We start from the raw sequence: 17,626 nt of genomic DNA on the forward strand, positions 1-17,626 counted from the left end.
CTTGCGGTTTCTGAAATTTCGTCCCCAACTTCGATCGTCACAGCATGATGTTCTTGTTCTAGGAAATATAATGTGATTACATTCAGTGTTTGAATTAAGCAGAAAATCTATGATCGCATCATGGTTTCTGAAACAAGAAATCAAAATTTTTTTTCTTACAAAATGTCATTTTATTGTTGCCAAAATGTTAAACAATGTAAAAACCTTTATGGTAGAAATAAAAGGATTGTTGAACTGTCTTTTTTAGTGATGAACACAGCAGTATTAATTAGCATTCATGCCATGCTTCTACAAATGTTTCTATTATGATTAACTCAAACTGTGTTAACGTTTGATAGTTCCAAATTTCCAATCGCTACCCGTTTTAGGCAATCTCTAAATCATGGTAGAGATAAGTAGCAGAGTTAGAAAATTTGGCTGATGGCCACTGGTTGGGACTCTTTATAAGCACAAAAACTCTTCAAAGGTACTGGATTGATGATGACACGAGTCATTATATATTGATCATTTTACGTGTATCATGAGTCCATGTGATATAAGTAGAAACTCGTTTGAACTTTTGCCTTATTGATAAATCGGCACGTCTCCCGAGAACACACGTTAGTCTACAGGTGACACGAGAGATTCACAACTAAAATGGCGAGTCAATGTGAGAAAGACTGGAGTTTGATTCGAGCCTATGAAGGTTTTGAGTAATGCAGCAAGAGATTAATGTGCAACTAATATGGCCATTCTATGTATCATAAAAGGAGATTTTACTTTGGACTTCGTATTTTTAAACAAAAATGTTCGTCATTGTACATGCCATGATTTATAAAAGAAATTAAAGGGGAGAAGTTTAATTTTTAATATGTTTAATGTGATTTAATGCAAGACATCATTCACATGATTTACGGTTTGTTGGCTGAGAATGTTGTCTATCTAAGCCAATGCACTTTTGGTAAAAGATTTAATCACGATCCAAAAGTTTTCACGTCATAAATGTTCAAGTAAAACGATGAGTACATCTCTCGTACAAAGTTATTAGTTTAAAAAAACATTTCAAGCAACAAATTTATGATGACTGATATCATCATTGGCAGGTGCGCAGCCAAGATGAATGGGGCCAACAGGGGAACTTACAAACTTTATTGCATAGATACAATAGGCCTAAAATCTTTGATATCCTTAGTAAGGGTTGGACATCAGTCGTGTACCCGACGGGTACAGGCCGATTTGAACTGATAAGATTTTTTATATATATAATTTATTAATGTTTATATATCATTATAATATTTTATTATGATTAATTATATATATATATATATATATATATATATATATATATATAGTCGAGTTCAAATTCAAGTTTCAAGAGTTTTAAGTGTCAGAACCCGAACCCAGGTTCCGGGCTGGCCTGACTCCTTAATCGGTTCGGTCCGATACCCGGACTTAATCTTAGCCCTTACAAATTAGTGATGAGAACAATGTGTGCACAGTTGGATCTCACATCGACAATGGTATTGCGACCCTGCCTCAGATTGACCTGTGCTTGGAAAAAGTTTGTGTTGTTGTCGTCTTCACAGAGCCACTTTGTTCTAGCCTTCTGACGCCACAGAGAAGCTTCTTCCTTTAACGATGACTCAATCTCATGCCTCAAGATCCACTCCAAGTTGACGTCCCAATTCATGTCTGCTTGAATCCTGTTTTGGATCGCCTGAAGCTCCATTCTCAGGTTCTACGGCTTCCCGATGCTGTGAGTCGGATTGAGAATGAGAGTGTTCTCAGCCCTTCCATGCTTGATTCACTGTTCGTCTTCAGGAATCCACACCCTCGGCTGACATCCACTGAGGAGACCAGACCAATTAATTTTAATACAAGATTGTTGACATTGTTATACAATTCAATTAAAAAACTGTCAAATGGTACTTAGATCATCTACAAGAAATCGTCATAAAGCCTATCTTCTTCTTAGTAAATATTACAAGTTTATCTACCAACCTTCATAAGCTTAGTTATCCTCTTCTCATAGGGAACAAATCCAGCAACCTCCCTTATAAGGTTCCAAATAAAATGAGACTATTTTCTACCTTTCTGAATAATAAAGAATGTTCAAAGAAGTTATCTATAAGAAAAGAAAGCATGCTCAAATCAAACAACAACATTATAGTTGTTATTTAATGTTAAGAGGCTTCTCAATATATAACAGAATGTATAGAAACTCTGAGCTCCTAAAGGGCATTACTGTTAATAAGAACTCAAGTTCCATAAGTGAATTTCATCAAAATACTGAAAAGTGACTAAAATAACATGCTGCATGGAAAATGTATAATTCATTACTTATAAAACAGTAAATTGGATAAAGTATTTTTAGATACCAATCTGTTTTTTTTTTGGGAGGCAAAAAAGCAACAATCATACAGTTTCCACTGGGCAATGAAAATTTCATGTTTCTTCTTTTAGTATAGTAACTTTCAATCAATGAATGCATTTCAGCAATGAAAATGGCAAACACAGTATTGACTTGTCATGATTTTTTGAAAGTTTTAAATAGGCTTAAGAGAATTTGATGCACAGGAAGAATTTAACGTGGTAAATTTATCATGATAAATTTTTCTGAAAAAATTTACAGGATGAAATTTCTCCATCTTCCAATCTGAGGCTCTGTTTGATGACAGGGTAGAATTTAACGTGGTAAAATTAACCCTGTTTGATGCACAAGGTAGAAAATTTGAGAGATTTTTTTTTAAGACTGTTAGTAGTAGTTGTTTTTCTTTTCCTTCTCCTCCTCAATTTCCTCTTTGTTTATATAACCCGTGCAGACAAGCATGGTCTATTTTTTTTTGGTCATCTAAAACCAAATTCTAGACACACAACCAATGGAATGGCCTATTTATTTAGCAACGAATTGAGGTTGCAATCAAGCATGAAAACCCAGTTGAGTGCAAAAAAGTGACTTTCAACTTCCAGTGCTTTAATTCAGTTCAACAAGCAGTAACTTGCAAAATCCTTCACATGATATAACATTAGCCAAACCAAACATAATTGCAAAAGTAACAGCTAAATGTGATCCATAAAGCATTTTACCATATCTATATGCTAATGAATCATATGAAGAGAGGCACTGCCATGACAAAGTTTTTTGTTTCTGATGTGAAGATTTTCACATGACAAAAATGTATTAAATCAAAGCACACCATTACTCAAAACGCAGCTATTTGCTAGCAGGCAACCGTTACTAGTTGGCTACCTAAGGTGCAACAACATGAAAGCAGAGAATGCAGCAAACACTAACATAATATGAAATTGGTACTGCAGTTTACAGGAAGGTCAATCAAATTTCTGTTTATGAAGGTCAATCAAATTGCAGTTTACTTGAAACCTGTTGAACATCAGAGAGAAAAAATTGCCTTTACTTCACTGTATACATTCAAGTGCTAAAGAACATCAGAATCAGCAGAAGATTGTCCACTCTCTAGAAGCAAAAGGCAATTTTTCAGGACGCCGAAGAACTGATGTCTCTCTGGTCCCAACAAACCAACAAGCTTTTCGTCCAGTGCACTGTCACTAACCCAGGAACTGATGTCTCTCTGTGTCTTTCTTGAATGCAAAGCCGAGAACCGCAATTTTTTTACCAGGAGCAGTGTTGAACATGGACGAAACTACCAGTTAACGAACCGGCTCTTCTGGTAGTCATTGATCTTGATGACTTGCTTTATCTGCTCTTGTGGCTTCATAAAGTTGCAGACATTGCATTCGGAGGAGATCCTCTATGCCAAGAAGGGAAAAACCGAATTAGCCTAGGTCGAAATGCATTCAACTTGACTCTCGTTTTTCAGCTCCAAATCTGTGAACGACGTCGTGAAAACACCAGATCTGGCTACATATTATGAAACTAGTTGATGAATTGATCTAAAAAAATATGCACGCTTCAAGGAAAAAAACAAGACATCCAGAATCGCAGGGATTCAAAAAAGAACCTGTAAGAGATAGTTTTCATATTGTTCTGCAAATTCTCAGCATTGAAGATAGGCACATCAATGTTACCATTCTTCAATTTCTTCTTGGAAGCACCCAATTCATCTCCAATCGCCATATTTCTTCCAAAATAATTAAGTTACTGAATTACACAAAATTCCTGCTAATTGATCCAAAAAACGAAGATCCCCAAAAACAAAAACTCATCGCCATCAGCCTCTGTCCAAAACGAAGCAGATTTTGGGGAAGTTTCTAAGTTGGACTGAACATCCATTAACTACTCAAGAGTCTTGACACTCACATCTCCAAGAGAGAAGACGAACCCATGAATTGATCCATTGACAAAACCAGTCAGTGTGAAAAAGGAACCTGAGGGAAGCTGTGAGGGTTGAGCAGCAGCGATGAAGGAGGGGAAGTAGATGGAACCCGAGGAGAGCGGCGAGGGTTGAGCAGCGACGGCGGAGCGGCAACGGTGAGGGTGGCGACGGTGGAGCGGCGGCGGTGAGAGCGGCGATGGCGGAGCGGCGACGGTGAGCAGGCAGCTATTCTCAAATGTGAGGGAGATCGTCGACTGCGGAGGAAGACGCGCGGGTGAATGCCTTCGAAAGGAAAATGTCGAGCGGGTGAAATTTCACCCGCTCGAAAGTCCGAGCTCCGAGCTGTGAGCTCGGACTTTTGAGCGGGTGAAATTTCACCCACTCACTTTATCGTAAACGGGGTGAAATTTCACCCCGTTTGATGGTTTTTGCGTCGGGCGAGTGAAATTTCACTCCGTCCGTACATATTTCAACCCCTCCACCAAATTTTTGGGCAATCAAACGGGCCCTAATGAAACTGTTTGATGATGAAGTTAAATTTCGTGGGGAGGGTGAAATTTGTATGAACAGTAAAATTTCACCCATCTCACAACGTATCAAACCTCGTTTTACGTTAAAGCGTTCACCCGCTCGAAAGTCAGAAGTGTGATCACCCGCTCAAAAGTCCGAGCTCACACCTCGGACTTTCGGGTGAAATTTCACCCGCTCGACCCTTTCTTATGACCTTTTCGACGCATCTCCTCGTTTCACCCCTCTCCTCTCTCAGAGCCTCTTTTCTCTTGCTCAATCCTTCCCCTCCTCTCTTGCTCGCTCTTTCCCCTTCGTCGCCTCTTCCCCTCTCCTCTCTTGCTCTCTCCTTCCCCTCCTCTCGCAGAGCCTCTCTTCTCTTGCTCTCTCCTTCGCCTCCTCTCTCGCTGACCTTTTCCCCTTCGTCGCCTCTTCCCCTCTCCATCTCTCCAAGCTGAAAAATTTGGGAATAGGTGGCTTCCTAGAATGGCCGCATCGATCATCACTGCTGCCTACTATTGCCTCCATCACCGATCTCGTTGATGTTGGGAGCGAGAGGGCCAGGAGCAAGGCGAGCGCGTTACTCTCCATCTTGGGCGTCCAGGATAGCCTTCATCCCCTCTCTGACGGGTCGAACTATTAATGATTCTTTGTTGGTATACTTAATTTGGACGAATTATGAATCTTCTTGTCTAGTTTTCACGTCTTCTATATAGTATCTGTACATTCACTCAGGCTCACACATTTGATAATTGTTATTGTATAATTTTCTTTCTGAAGAAATGAAAACGTTTTGGTTCATATAGTTTCTCTGAATTCTTATTGATTTTCTGCGTATACTTGTTCCTCTTATTGTTCTGAAATCCTTGGACGGTTAATTCTATTTCTTGATATTGGATTGAAATTAGTTCCTTTATACGATGTTTCAGTGAAATCCTTCTATTTATCATTCTAATTTTCCTAATTTAGGGGCACATGATTATCAGAAACTTTTTAAGACCTCACAATATTCTGATCGTTGATCTATGCGCTTCTGTCGTGCATCCGGATGCTTATAAGAAGGTTGCTCTCTCTTTGCAGGAAATCAAACTTTCAATGACAACCATGTCTTCATTCCTAACCAATTACATGTTTACAAACTATAGTGGTAGATGCCGAAGCTTCATTTCTTGGAATATTTTACTGTATATTTTTATGGTGTGTCGTTAATTTTCATATGACGAACGCGGAAGATACAATTAGGTAAAACAGAAGCTTATTCAGATCTGTTGGTGTTTATAGCAGTAGAATCAATTCCTGTTTTCATTTGCTTTCTTGTGGCAATGTTTCATGCTGAAGTTTACTGACAGATTTCTTGGTCGCTCCAAATTTTCTGTCGTTTCTCGCACCAACTTCATACTGTTGGATTTGATTGCTCCTAATGATAGTCTACCTCATTGGGTGGAACGATTGTGCAGCTTCTTTTGTTTCTTTTTGATAAACAGAGATAATGTTGCTCTCCTTTGTGAATTTCGCTCTTCGCAGCGACAAATGGTTCATTATCTTCCTAACTAAGCCCCTTCCCCATCTTTTTGGCAGCCAATCACCACGGTAAGAAACATTGTTTACCAAAGGCCTTATATAAGGTAAGGTGTCCTATCGTCAACAAGAGACAGAGATGCATGAGCCGCAGGTCGGTTTGATAAGCCTGGTCTTGGTACCTCAGCATGACAGTCATGATCTTATCTGCAGCTGATGATGTTTGTGAGCATTGTGTGCTCCTGCCATCAACCTAATCACCTGTGTAATTTGTTGTCCGAGATTGTGGTTTGATCTTTGTGTTGTGGGGCATCTGGTGAGCTGAGGCAAAATTTTTCCACCTCCATCTCTGGTGCTCTTCTTTGCACCTCTATTACCGATGGTTCACATTTTACAAGAATCACCTTAATTCACAATGTGACATTTAAAAACTTAAGGAGAACCTGGAAGAACTGAAGGAGAAAAAGGGTGTAAGAGATCAAAGAAGAGAGACTCACCGCCGGTGGTTCGGTCACCGGTGGAGGACAAACTTCCAACTCCACAACATCACCCACTAGTGGTCTGGCCACCATTAATATGCAAAATTTTGTCCACAAGCTTGAGGGAGGGGAAAAGTCGAGAGGCAAGAACTGATAAGAAAAAAGAGAGAAAATGAGTTAAACAAGGAGGGAGAATCTTTTTTTTTTTTTTATTGGGGTTGAAGAACAAAAACTCGTTTAATTGTTGTTTTGAATAGTGGTGGGTTGTGGGGCTGTGACTTGTGTCTCGTGGAGCTACCCCATATAACTAGACCCACATCCAACCACTGAATTAAGGTTTCAAAGTAGGCTTCCTGGGTCATACACCCCACGTAGGCCTCATGTATCTCCACCCATGAACAGAAAAATATTGAATACTAGAGACCAATGGTCATCTACAGTAGTATATATAAGATTATGGCAATGGCGATTGTCCAAAGAATGCAAGACATTCTTACGAGGGCTATCAATGGGAAGCAAGGTACATTCTTATAAAGTAGAGTCATTCATGATCAGTTCACTTTGATCAATGATGTGTAGGACTAGTTCAAGAAGGGGAAGTAATAGAACTAAAAATTGACCTCTTTGGTGCATACAGCAGACTCTCTTGGAGCTTCCTGGAGAAAATAATGGTGATTCTAGAATTCCAAAAAGATTGAGTTAGGAGAATTATGGCATGTGTGACTTTGGTATCGTACCCAAACCTAATCAATGGGAATGAAGTCTATAATTTTAAGAGTAAGATAGAACTCTACCAAAGAGACTTTATGATTTGTTACCTTTCATAGTTGTTGTGGAAGCTTTTACGACAAGGCTAACGGCGAAGGTGGAAGACCAGAGTATTGGCATCTCTAGAACCCTAAGACCATCAAAGGGAATTGCTTTTATCCTATTTGTAGATAATGTGTTGTTATTTAGCATGAGTAGCAGCCAATCTGTGAGAGACATTGAGGACTTCTTCCAAGCACTAGAAATTCATGTTGTACTGACAAAATCATTAGAGAAAGTCTAAACTAATAGCTATTAACATTGATGCATGCAAACTAGCTAACATTCTAAGGTGGAGTGTGGAAGAGCTTCTCATAACATACTTAGCACTGGCCCATCCTTCCATGACGAGCTCACTGTAGACAATTGCAAGAATTTGGTTGACAAACTTGAGAGGGAAATGGAGAAATGACATGCAAACATGCTACTTATGGTGGATGTGTGTGCCTTATTAACCACAATCTTTAAGCTAACCCCATTTACTGGGTACAAGTATATCAAATCATAAAAGAAGTTGTCTTGAAAGTGGAGAAAATCATGATGCAATTCTTATGGGTTAAAGTAGGTGGTGACCAGAAAAACTGCATTTGATCAAGCGGGACCAGCTTTGAAAGCCCAAAGAGGAAGAGGGTGTGGGATTGCGTCCACTGAAATAGAAGATTGGGTTTGGACCAGCTAGGGTTGTGCATGGTCTTGTATTCAAGACAATGTGAAATAGAAGATTGGGAATGGAGAGAGGGTGAAGTTTTGAAATAGAGAGATGGTCGAATAGTTTGAGCATGAGTGGGGTTATGGGTGACATGTATGGAAACATAGTTGTTGATTGTCTCTTAATCTGCCAAAGCTGAGGAGAAAAATATTTGGTGAACCATTTCCTAAATGTGCATCTTGTAAGTAGACTGTACCAAGTTTCCTTTAGTGAGACGATGGATGCAATTATCTTCGACCAAACCAAAATCAAAGCAACACTATAGTATCCATGTTTCTAATATAATATGGCCATGGTGCAAAAAAATCATTCCTGACGATAAACTGGACGGAGGTGGATAAAATGTTGTGGCCCAATTTGGATCTCAGATGTATCGATGGATGTGAGGTTATAGAGGATTATCTAGCAACTTATGTCCTAGAGGTGAAGAGTTATGCAGGCATTTACAGCAAGATGGAGGATGAGGGGAACTTCACCAAAATAGCGATGCTGTTTCAAAGTGCTGAAGTGGAAGTGGTGTGTGGATGTATGTTTTTGTAAAAAAATCACATTGATATATAGCAGTTTTTTCATGAAGTGGGTTATATGTTATGGGCCACAACAAAGGATCATGTGTTATGGGCTGCAAATGACTAAAATGTTCCATTGGATAAGTAAGAAAACCTTTCCTTATAGGGGCAAGCAGAACCCTGAAAGCTTTTTGCTTATAAAATTGCTAAAATATCCCTATGATAAAAGATGGGAACATGTCATAACATGGAAAGCACCCTCGTTTTTTCAAGAGAGAAATATGTACCCGTCAAAGGAGGAATAAATTAGTTTCCTTAATTAGATGCCCGTCTGATATGCTTAAATGGATGGCGCAGATGCTTTCTACTAAGTATGGTAAATGAGGGTTTTAAGAATTGAAAATTCAATCTCATTTTATATCGACATGATTTCAATCCATCCCAGTTCCTTGAACACTTTTCACTAATCTCTCTCAGATAAAATTCCAAAAAAATCAGGAATTAGGAAAAAAAAGTGAACGACAGACTGAAATAATTATATTGTAGGAAATCAATGGGTCACATTTGTTCGCATTTATGAGAAATCATGCTGCTTTCCTGAATTGAAATTAAGTTCGCATTTTTTTTTTTTGCAACCTAAAAATGCAACAAAAATAATGGTTTTTCATCACCAATAACCATAGATGGAGGAGAGGAGAAGATGGCCTGAGCTGTCAAGAGTGCAGTATAAGGGATGATGGGATTCCTGCTAACATTGGTAAGAGGATAACGAAGTATAGAGAAGCTGATAACAGATGAAATTGAACATGGTAATTTTGCAGTTGGCTTATGGGGCTCTGGAAGAGATCGACTTTTGGGGACAAAGTAAAAGGGTAATTTTGCAGTTGCCTTATGCGGCTCTAGAAGATATCGCTTTAGGGGACAGCGTTCTTGCTCCCTATCTTGGTTTTTCTTGATTGCCCTGTAACTGGCTGATGCTTAGTATCCCTCTGTGACCCTTGGTTTCGTATTTTGTGTACAGGTTTTTTTCCATGAAGTGGTCTTTCGGTTTGTTTTTTGTGTTGATTGCTGCAGTATATAACCATTTCATTGGAATAAAGGTGGGGAGCCTGCTTTCAGCAGATGTTCATTGGAAGTAAAAATCATGCCTAAACCGTAGTCACTACTACGTCCAAGGCATCATTTATTGACCTTCAATTTGCTGCGGTCTTTTTATATGCAAGTCCTTAAAATTTAAGCACATATATGCAACAAAAGTCTCACAAGGAAAAGTGCCCCCTATCATGATGCTCCAGTAATTATGCATCAAATCTGCAGATACAAACTGACCTACCTTTCAGGAAATGTGACTCTCTCAAAATGCAGACTCCCCTGAGTTGTTCCAACATTTCTGAGTATAAACAATTGAAAGATAAAGAGAGGAGTCAGGGTGTTGAGGTTGACCGTTGAACAAGTTCTAATTCTATAAATCTGTTCCCATAGTTACAGTGTTAAAGACTTGCTCGGAATAAGCCTCCCAGGTCGAAAGGCCTGTCAAATGATTTGGCCCTCGAAAGTTTCTTTGCCATCAAGAAGACCGAAAAAAGGCGACACACAAAGGGCTCCGAGACTGCGGTCTCAATACAGCTATAAACGGTACAATGAAACAGCTCAAAATACCCGACCAATATGAGAAGTTTCACTACCAAATGCAATGTAAAAGCATTCTTTCATACGTCGATCAGCATGATGAGAGGAGTGTCTAACTAAGTAAAATACAGATTCTCCATCGACAGACTACGCTACCAAAAAAAGTAGCTCTTTTGCCCCAGAAGAGCAGTTTTTACATACGTCCGACCATTAAAAATCCAGCCAACCTGAATAATCCTTCCCTTTTTGCAGTACCAACTTACGTTTCAGCAAGAAAAAAATACAAAATGGAAAAAAATTTCTCCCGAATAGGTCTCTAAAATGTCAAGGATGAGTATAATACAGGCATCAAGATGCTTCTATGTCAAGGGAAAGCCTCTACGAAACTGCACTAATCTTTTGCTTCTTCCTCTTTCATTTTCTTTTCCCATCTACGCTTCTGAGAAAACCAGATCAAAACCATGTCAATATCTCCAATGCACAATAAACCTGAATTTAGTTAATGATAATAAGTGGACATAAACACCATTCAACATCGACATTGCAGAGGCACCAGAGCATGCATGGCTTTCAAAGTAACATGCTTCTTAATGGTTTCCCAACCATCCAAAGAATGCTATCAGTACGGTAAGTACCTAATTTGTAAAACTTAAAAGACAGTCGTTTAGACCTTAAAAAGATTAGGCAGGACTACTCCCAGTCCAACATGATCGAAGTAAATAGACTACAAACAAATAAATTACATCTAGTTATACAGAAATAAATACAAAAAGAGAGAGAAAGAGAGAGTTTGTACATATATATATATATATAGAGAGAGAGAGAGAGAGGTCAGGGATTAGTAGGCTGACTAGTCGACTAGTCTGAACAACTAGTCGCTGGTTTGCAAATCAAGTCAGTCAACAACTGACTCAACCGACTAGCCAGACTAGTTCGGATCTTGACAACTGAGATGAGTACTCTACAAGGGCCTTGGATCGTCGATCGACAACCGCTAAAAATTTAGAACTTGATAGCAAGGTAAATCATGCCTCAAAACCAGCATTGTATGTGCAATTAGAACCATGTGCTCAAGTGAGATTGGGACACCACAATAAAAATGACCATGCTAAAGTTTTCAACTATGTTAGAAGGACCACCTTTCCTCTTGTATATTCTCAATATCTTTTTATGCAATTATTGGGATTGACTGCCCAACTCAAAAAGACAGAACATAGCCATGACGCTCTTTATCATGAAGTGAATCACCAGAAAGGTCTCCCCTTCAAATATCAATAAGGGCCATCGCTGTCACCTCCATTAGCCTCAACATGTCAATAAATAATGCTCTCTCCAGGATATCTTCTGATCGTAAAAGCACAACAGACTTTTACAAAGAAAAAAAAAATTACACTAGGTCGGCATGGCTGAGGTTGATTATTTTAATGAGTTAAGTGTAAGAACATACCGTGTTCATTTCCTTAATATATATTTTGTGTTCAAGTCCATTATTCCACGATAAAGAGAATTGCAACTGATCTCAAGTACCCTAATACGTTCCAATATGCTTGCCTAAACTTGTAATGTTTGTTCTGTCTCATTGTTTGATTTGTGCATGGTGAGGAATTTTAGTTGGATTATTGAAGACATCCAGGTCATAGATAGCATTCTTCGTTCACTCACTGGCAGCATTCTTGTGCAGTCCTGCAGCGGCAAATTACACTTATGAAGTACCATGTAAGTTTTAGAGTCAACTTCTGCACAAGAATATATGTTGGTGTTGGTTGAAAAGAAGACTGGTCCTTTTATTTACTTCGCTGCATGATCTCATGCCATTTGGGGCAGAATTAGGTTTAGTTCACTAGGCATGTGTGGAAATGAAATCAAATCTGGTCCTATGTCACACGGGTGCAGGCATTTTGACATAGAGCTGTTCCTGATAGCATCATGGAGCAAAGCAATGGCAGACATCATAGACGTCTGCAAAGAGCAGCTGGCCTTCACATAATAATTCCTAACAGTTTAAAGAAAATTGCAGACCAAACATATCTAATACATCTTCAAGTAACTCCCAGAAAGGTAAAACTGTAGACTATAAACCAGAAAAGGATATAAGAGAGGAGAAAGATGAGCTTTTAGAGGAAAGGGGAAGTTCAGGTCATCAACAAAATGATCTTTAGGGTCATATGATACAGGCATATACCATCAAAAGAATCAGAACCCACCAATTGAAATAATGGTCCAGATATAACAGATAAGCAGTATCCACATAATATAGTTGGTCAAGAAGAAGAAGAACTAGTTCCTTCTCTATACCAAATGAAACTACCTATAAGTTCATGGACAGAGAGGAAACTATAGACCATCTAGATTTATATGATACTATTACTCCTCACAAGTGTAAAAAATAGCAAAAGGAAATTAATTCCGAAGAAAATAATGAACAGGATGAACAATTTTCATATAATCAGAGTGCAACTGCCGTACATCGATTCTCAGAAAGAAATATAAACCAAAAACAGCTGAGAAGTCCACAGCTAGGTTAGTTACAAAAGGATATCTTAAGCACACAAGAATAGCAAAATGTACAGCTTGACAACACACGTTGGTCGGATTTGTACATTACTTCAGTGGATGATCCTGAACAATGGTGAGTCAAATCTATCCGTGGATTCTTTGGCCACATTGTGATATTTTGAAACATGGATGCAAGAACAATTAGATGATCAAAAAACTATAAGCACATGCCCACCTTCATTCAGAAAGAAAAAAACCCATTTTGGAAGGACACTGTCTACCCTGACCTAATCCTGGTGCAGCAATGGCACCTTCTCCTCTAGCTTTTTCCCTGCCACTGTCCATCAGTCTCCTCTACTGTCATCTTTCATTAATCCCACCAAGTCAACACCACAGTTGACTAGCTATGGCTGGAGAGGTTTTACTATTGGATATGTTTCTACCATAACAAGTTGCCTTTTCAATTTTTTTTATTCCTTCTAGGAATATTTGACATGCCAAAGATAAAAAAAAGCACATGATGCTCAAGTTGCTTTATCTTTTGCATTATTCATTTGTGCCCGACCCACCATAGTTCAGATTCCAATCTCTAGCACCGATTTTGTTTTCATTTCATTTCCATTTACTAATAGTTTATGGGAACAAAATAGTATCATTATGCCTTTTCACTAAGATCTACTTAAATTTACTGATCTCTTAGGTTCAAAATATGGAAATGTGGATCTGTTCCAATTGTAGTAAGTTATCTTGTTGATTTTCTGGTTCTCCACAAGGATATTTGACACAGCTAAAGATATGCAGCAGGTCCATGTGTTCAATTTTACTAATTTAGTTTTTGTTTGACTACAAATTTGTACCCACCCTAGCTTGGCTTCTTGGCTCTACCATGATCTTGATCTAGCATTGTAATACATAAACATAAAACAGGCCTCTTATATGAAGAGCTAAAAGAAGTTCCTTATGTCTAACTATAAAGTTTTGTTGGTGGTTGAAGATTAAGTAGATCATCTAAGTAAAGAACACCCTGTATAAGACAATCGCATTGAAAATTCATTAACAAAACTTACTTTCAAGCACAAAAAGGGCAGCATGAGGCCTAGCACGTGGTGTTACACAGCACTACAAGACAGTGTATTTCACAAAAAGCATACAACTTGCAAAAAGTGAGGCGTATACTACTTTTTAACCAAATGGGATTTTCCGTAACCATTTTCAATTTTCTGAATCTATCTAGTCAAAAGCCTGCCTACGCTCCTAGGGTGAGGTAGGGTAGCTTGGCTGCCTAGGCTTATTGACCTTAGCAGTGAGAACAACTGGTCTATCTCATGCACCTAGTCACTTGGGTATGGTACACAAAGAGTAAATTTTCAAACTTTTAAATATATAAAGGACCTAAATCATGTCATCCAGTCTATACCTCTGAAGTGTTCAACTGTTCATTTAAGGGTTTCTTTTTCCAACTAACTGCATAAATAGACTTAAAACTTCCAAAAAATAAGGAAAATAAAAAAGAAAAATTATGAATTTTCGATGTCTTAACTAATTTTTAAGCAGAAAAAAAATGTTCTTCATTTTTAAACCCTTATACAAGCTAATCTGTGACTGAATATGGAAGCTATACTGTTAGATATGTAAAAAATAGCACGAGAGCATTGACATGCTAAATGGGCACAGTAGCACAGTAGCTGGCAGATAAAGTGGATAAACACCAATCTTAATCTAAGCCCAATATATAATAACAACGTTATTCCCATTAATTTCTTGGGAAGGTTTTTATCAGGAACTAAATGTGTTTCTTCTCCCATAAGTCTCAGGAATTAAAAAACTTCAAACATAAGGAAGAAAATAGTTATAAAATAATAAGTTTTCTATTATTTTTCTTGTAAAAACATATAAAGAAACAAGTAAAAACTAAGAAAGAAAGAGCACAGAAAAAAGAATCACATGCTTAAAAATATAAAAAGAGCGACTTTGAAGTCTTTGAAAATTTTAAGGAATGTCTTCGGATAATATCATGAATTTTTGTTTTTATTGTAATTTGAAAATAACAAGATATTCAAATAATCTATATATATATATATATATATATATATATATATATATATATATATATATATATATATATATATATATATATATATATGCATGTATATGTGTGTGTGTGTGTGTGTGTGTGTGTAGAGAGACAAAGAGAGAGAGAGAGAGGTCACATGCCTGACAAATTTTCCCTTGTTATGCAACTATATGCATGTCACATGCAACATGACAGTTTAAACTTCCCATGCAAAAATGATCAAAAAGACATGATAACCCAATTCAATAACCCTTGTTTTTGTGTGCTTCTAAGAATAAGAACCAACAAATTGGATAATTTCCAGTACTTATTAACTTTACTAATCTGCAAGCAACTAGTATGAGTTCAGAAGTTTCTCATGCTGCCTTTCAGAGGTTCATCTAATGATCTTGGCAGAATAGCCATAAGAATATCAGATCAATGAGTTTGTCTCTGTAAGGAGCTAAACATTTGAAAATATTTTAGTTGAGTGTACTCAAAGAGTCTCAAACTGCCATGCCATGGTCAGGAGCTTCTAAGAAAGATATTTAGCTAAACATATTGTTCCAAAGGTAGTGGAATCTTGTCACTTGTATATTTGTTTAGTGTTCTTCTTCACATCCAGCTATTGTCGCCCTTTCACAAAATTAGACCATCTAAGAATATATAATAAGCATGAGAACTGATAGTTGAAACCACCTCATTTTGGGTTCCCCAAACACTCACAAGACACAGGGATCTGGATCGTGTTTCAATATCTCGCTGATACATTTTACCAATGGCAAAACAGAAAAGCAACGAAATGGACAAACATCCTGCTGAGTTTAAGATAAAATCATAGAACTACTGTTACAAGTGAAATATAAAGAATTGCATTTGGCTAACCATCAATTTCATGGTAATGATAACGACAAGTATCGGACAGGATCCTATTCACAGGGGCAGCTGTTACAAAATGTTGCTACATCATTCACCAAAAGACTTTGATTTTTCTGGGATGCTCAAAGAACCATCGTGGTAATTTGTACCGAGACCCGTTATGACTAAAGTAGGCTAAGTTAAAAGGTTTTAACCAAGACATTCCTACACTCACAACCATTTAAAGAAGAACGAATTTATGATATAAATTTCTAGAACTTTTCCAGTATAAGATAAAGACGTAGAGAAAACTTAAGCGCTTTAAACTTCTAACATTATATCTCTATGTCCATAGAGAAGACCGCTGCCGGCAATGTATACCCATTTTAGCTTTCCGCTTATGGTCAGCAATTCAAATCTCACGTTTTCTCCCAGTGAACAATGGAGCCAAAAAATCAGAACTTTTATGGTCCTGCTTATTCATGATTCTAAAAGGAGAAGAAAGCAAAAAGGCACATTATGAACAAAACCAATATACCTTGTACTCAAGCAGCATCTCGGGCATCTTCCTCATCAGCTCAGCAGTATTTGCTCTCCTAAAAAACGCAACAACCAACAAAAAGGATTCCATAAAGAACCGCAAGAATAGGCTCAATTGGATAAAGAATGCTAAGCAGAGTAACTAACTTCTCTGCAGACACTCTGTCGCATTTGTGACCCTTCCTCTTGCTCCTCATCTCTTTCCTCGGTGGATCGTACGGCCAATCCCTTGCATTAAGCCGAACAACCATTAATCAGCACCACCGTCCCGATCAAGAAGTGACAACGGAAGCCATGAGGGGTGGGGTGCGCGTGCGTGTATGTGTCAGATAGAAAGAGAGAGAGGGGGATGGGGGAGAGAGAGAGAGAGACGCACTCTCCTGCAAGCAAGACCTCCTTCCTTAGACGAGCACGGCGACGGCCGCTGATGGCAAGCGGCTTCCATGCGCCGAGATGCCAGTAACCCCATACTCCCTTGGCCAGCTCGTCCTTGTACTTGCACAGCTTCTCCCTCCACGGGTACGACAACCCACCACCGCCATCTGCGACTGCTGCTCCGCGCCCCGCCGCCATCGTTCCCACCTTGGCTGCCGCCGCTTTAGCGGCGTTCCACGCCATGCCTCTCTCTCTCTCTCTCTCACACACACACACACCCCCCTCTCACTAGTCACTCCCTGCAACTTTACCATCGGGCCAAAGGGCAAACAGATCGGATAGAAACAACATGTTAGATCTGTATCCGAACGCGAAAATAGTAACACCTTCTTCAGAGGTTCAAAATCTCATAATTGAGGTTATCACACGACGTGAGCGATTAGTCTCGAGTGGCATGTGGAACCAGCTAGTTCATGGTTTGAACACGTTCTGACTCGTATTTTTCTCATCCCAAACTCAGTTCAACAAGCTTGCGCCGACATAGCTCACCGGGTCTAATGAGTTACAGGGTATGAATATGTGGTGGTCGTTCAAACTTTGGTCCTCCTTACATACTGCCTCCTAACGTATTCATATGCTTTAATCTATTGAGTCATTTTATGCCATATTCACTTATAGTTTTAAATTTATGTCACTTGCTAATATGATCTCACCATCTTGAACTTAAGCTTGAATCGAGTTCCCAAAATCGGCTTACCATATAAATTGAACAGATCACGAGTCAGAACAAGCCATATTTATTATCAAACGACCACAGCTGACTCATGACAAACATGAGCCAAAGTTTGAGGGCACTCCACGCATTGTTCAAT

General features: G+C 38.6%; 1 protein-coding gene and 1 long non-coding RNA gene across 2 annotated transcripts; one reads left to right on the forward strand and one right to left on the reverse strand.

Annotated features, from left to right (window-relative positions):
• The first annotated feature begins 4,958 nt into the window (after positions 1–4,958).
• Positions 4,959–6,086, forward strand: LOC126409804 (uncharacterized). The gene is made up of 2 exons (XR_007572581.1): positions 4,959–5,437; positions 5,862–6,086. It is a non-coding gene; the product is annotated as an uncharacterized LOC126409804 (long non-coding RNA).
• Positions 6,087–10,492: 4,406 nt separating this feature from the next.
• On the reverse strand, positions 10,493–17,049 carry LOC116247220 (uncharacterized). Its single transcript, XM_031619247.2, has 4 exons — positions 16,756–17,049; positions 16,527–16,607; positions 16,378–16,435; positions 10,493–10,871 (listed from the first exon to the last, which is right to left on the reverse strand). Exons 1-4 carry the CDS (start codon positions 16,995–16,997, stop codon positions 10,824–10,826), a joined length of 429 nt encoding a protein of 142 aa, XP_031475107.1. The 5' UTR covers positions 16,998–17,049; the 3' UTR covers positions 10,493–10,823.
• Between the last annotated feature and the right edge of the window lie 577 nt (positions 17,050–17,626).

Source organism: Nymphaea colorata, chromosome 2 (genome assembly GCF_008831285.2).
Source record: "Nymphaea colorata isolate Beijing-Zhang1983 chromosome 2, ASM883128v2, whole genome shotgun sequence".
Taxonomy (NCBI): domain Eukaryota; kingdom Viridiplantae; phylum Streptophyta; class Magnoliopsida; order Nymphaeales; family Nymphaeaceae; genus Nymphaea; species Nymphaea colorata.

Bases quoted from the DNA above. Each gene is read 5' to 3' on its own strand.
- LOC116247220 (XM_031619247.2), bottom strand. From the start codon at position 16,997: ATGGCGTGGAACGCCGCTAAAGCGGCGGCAGCCAAGGTGGGAACGATG. The intron at 16,608-16,755 runs GTGCGTCTCTCT...GCTTAATGCAAG, and splicing joins GAGGTCTTGCTTGCAGGAGA to GGATTGGCCGTACGATCCAC. The intron at 10,872-16,377 runs GTATATTGGTTT...TGGTTTTCTCAG, and splicing joins AGATGCTGCTTGAGTACAAG to AAGCGTAGATGGGAAAAGAA.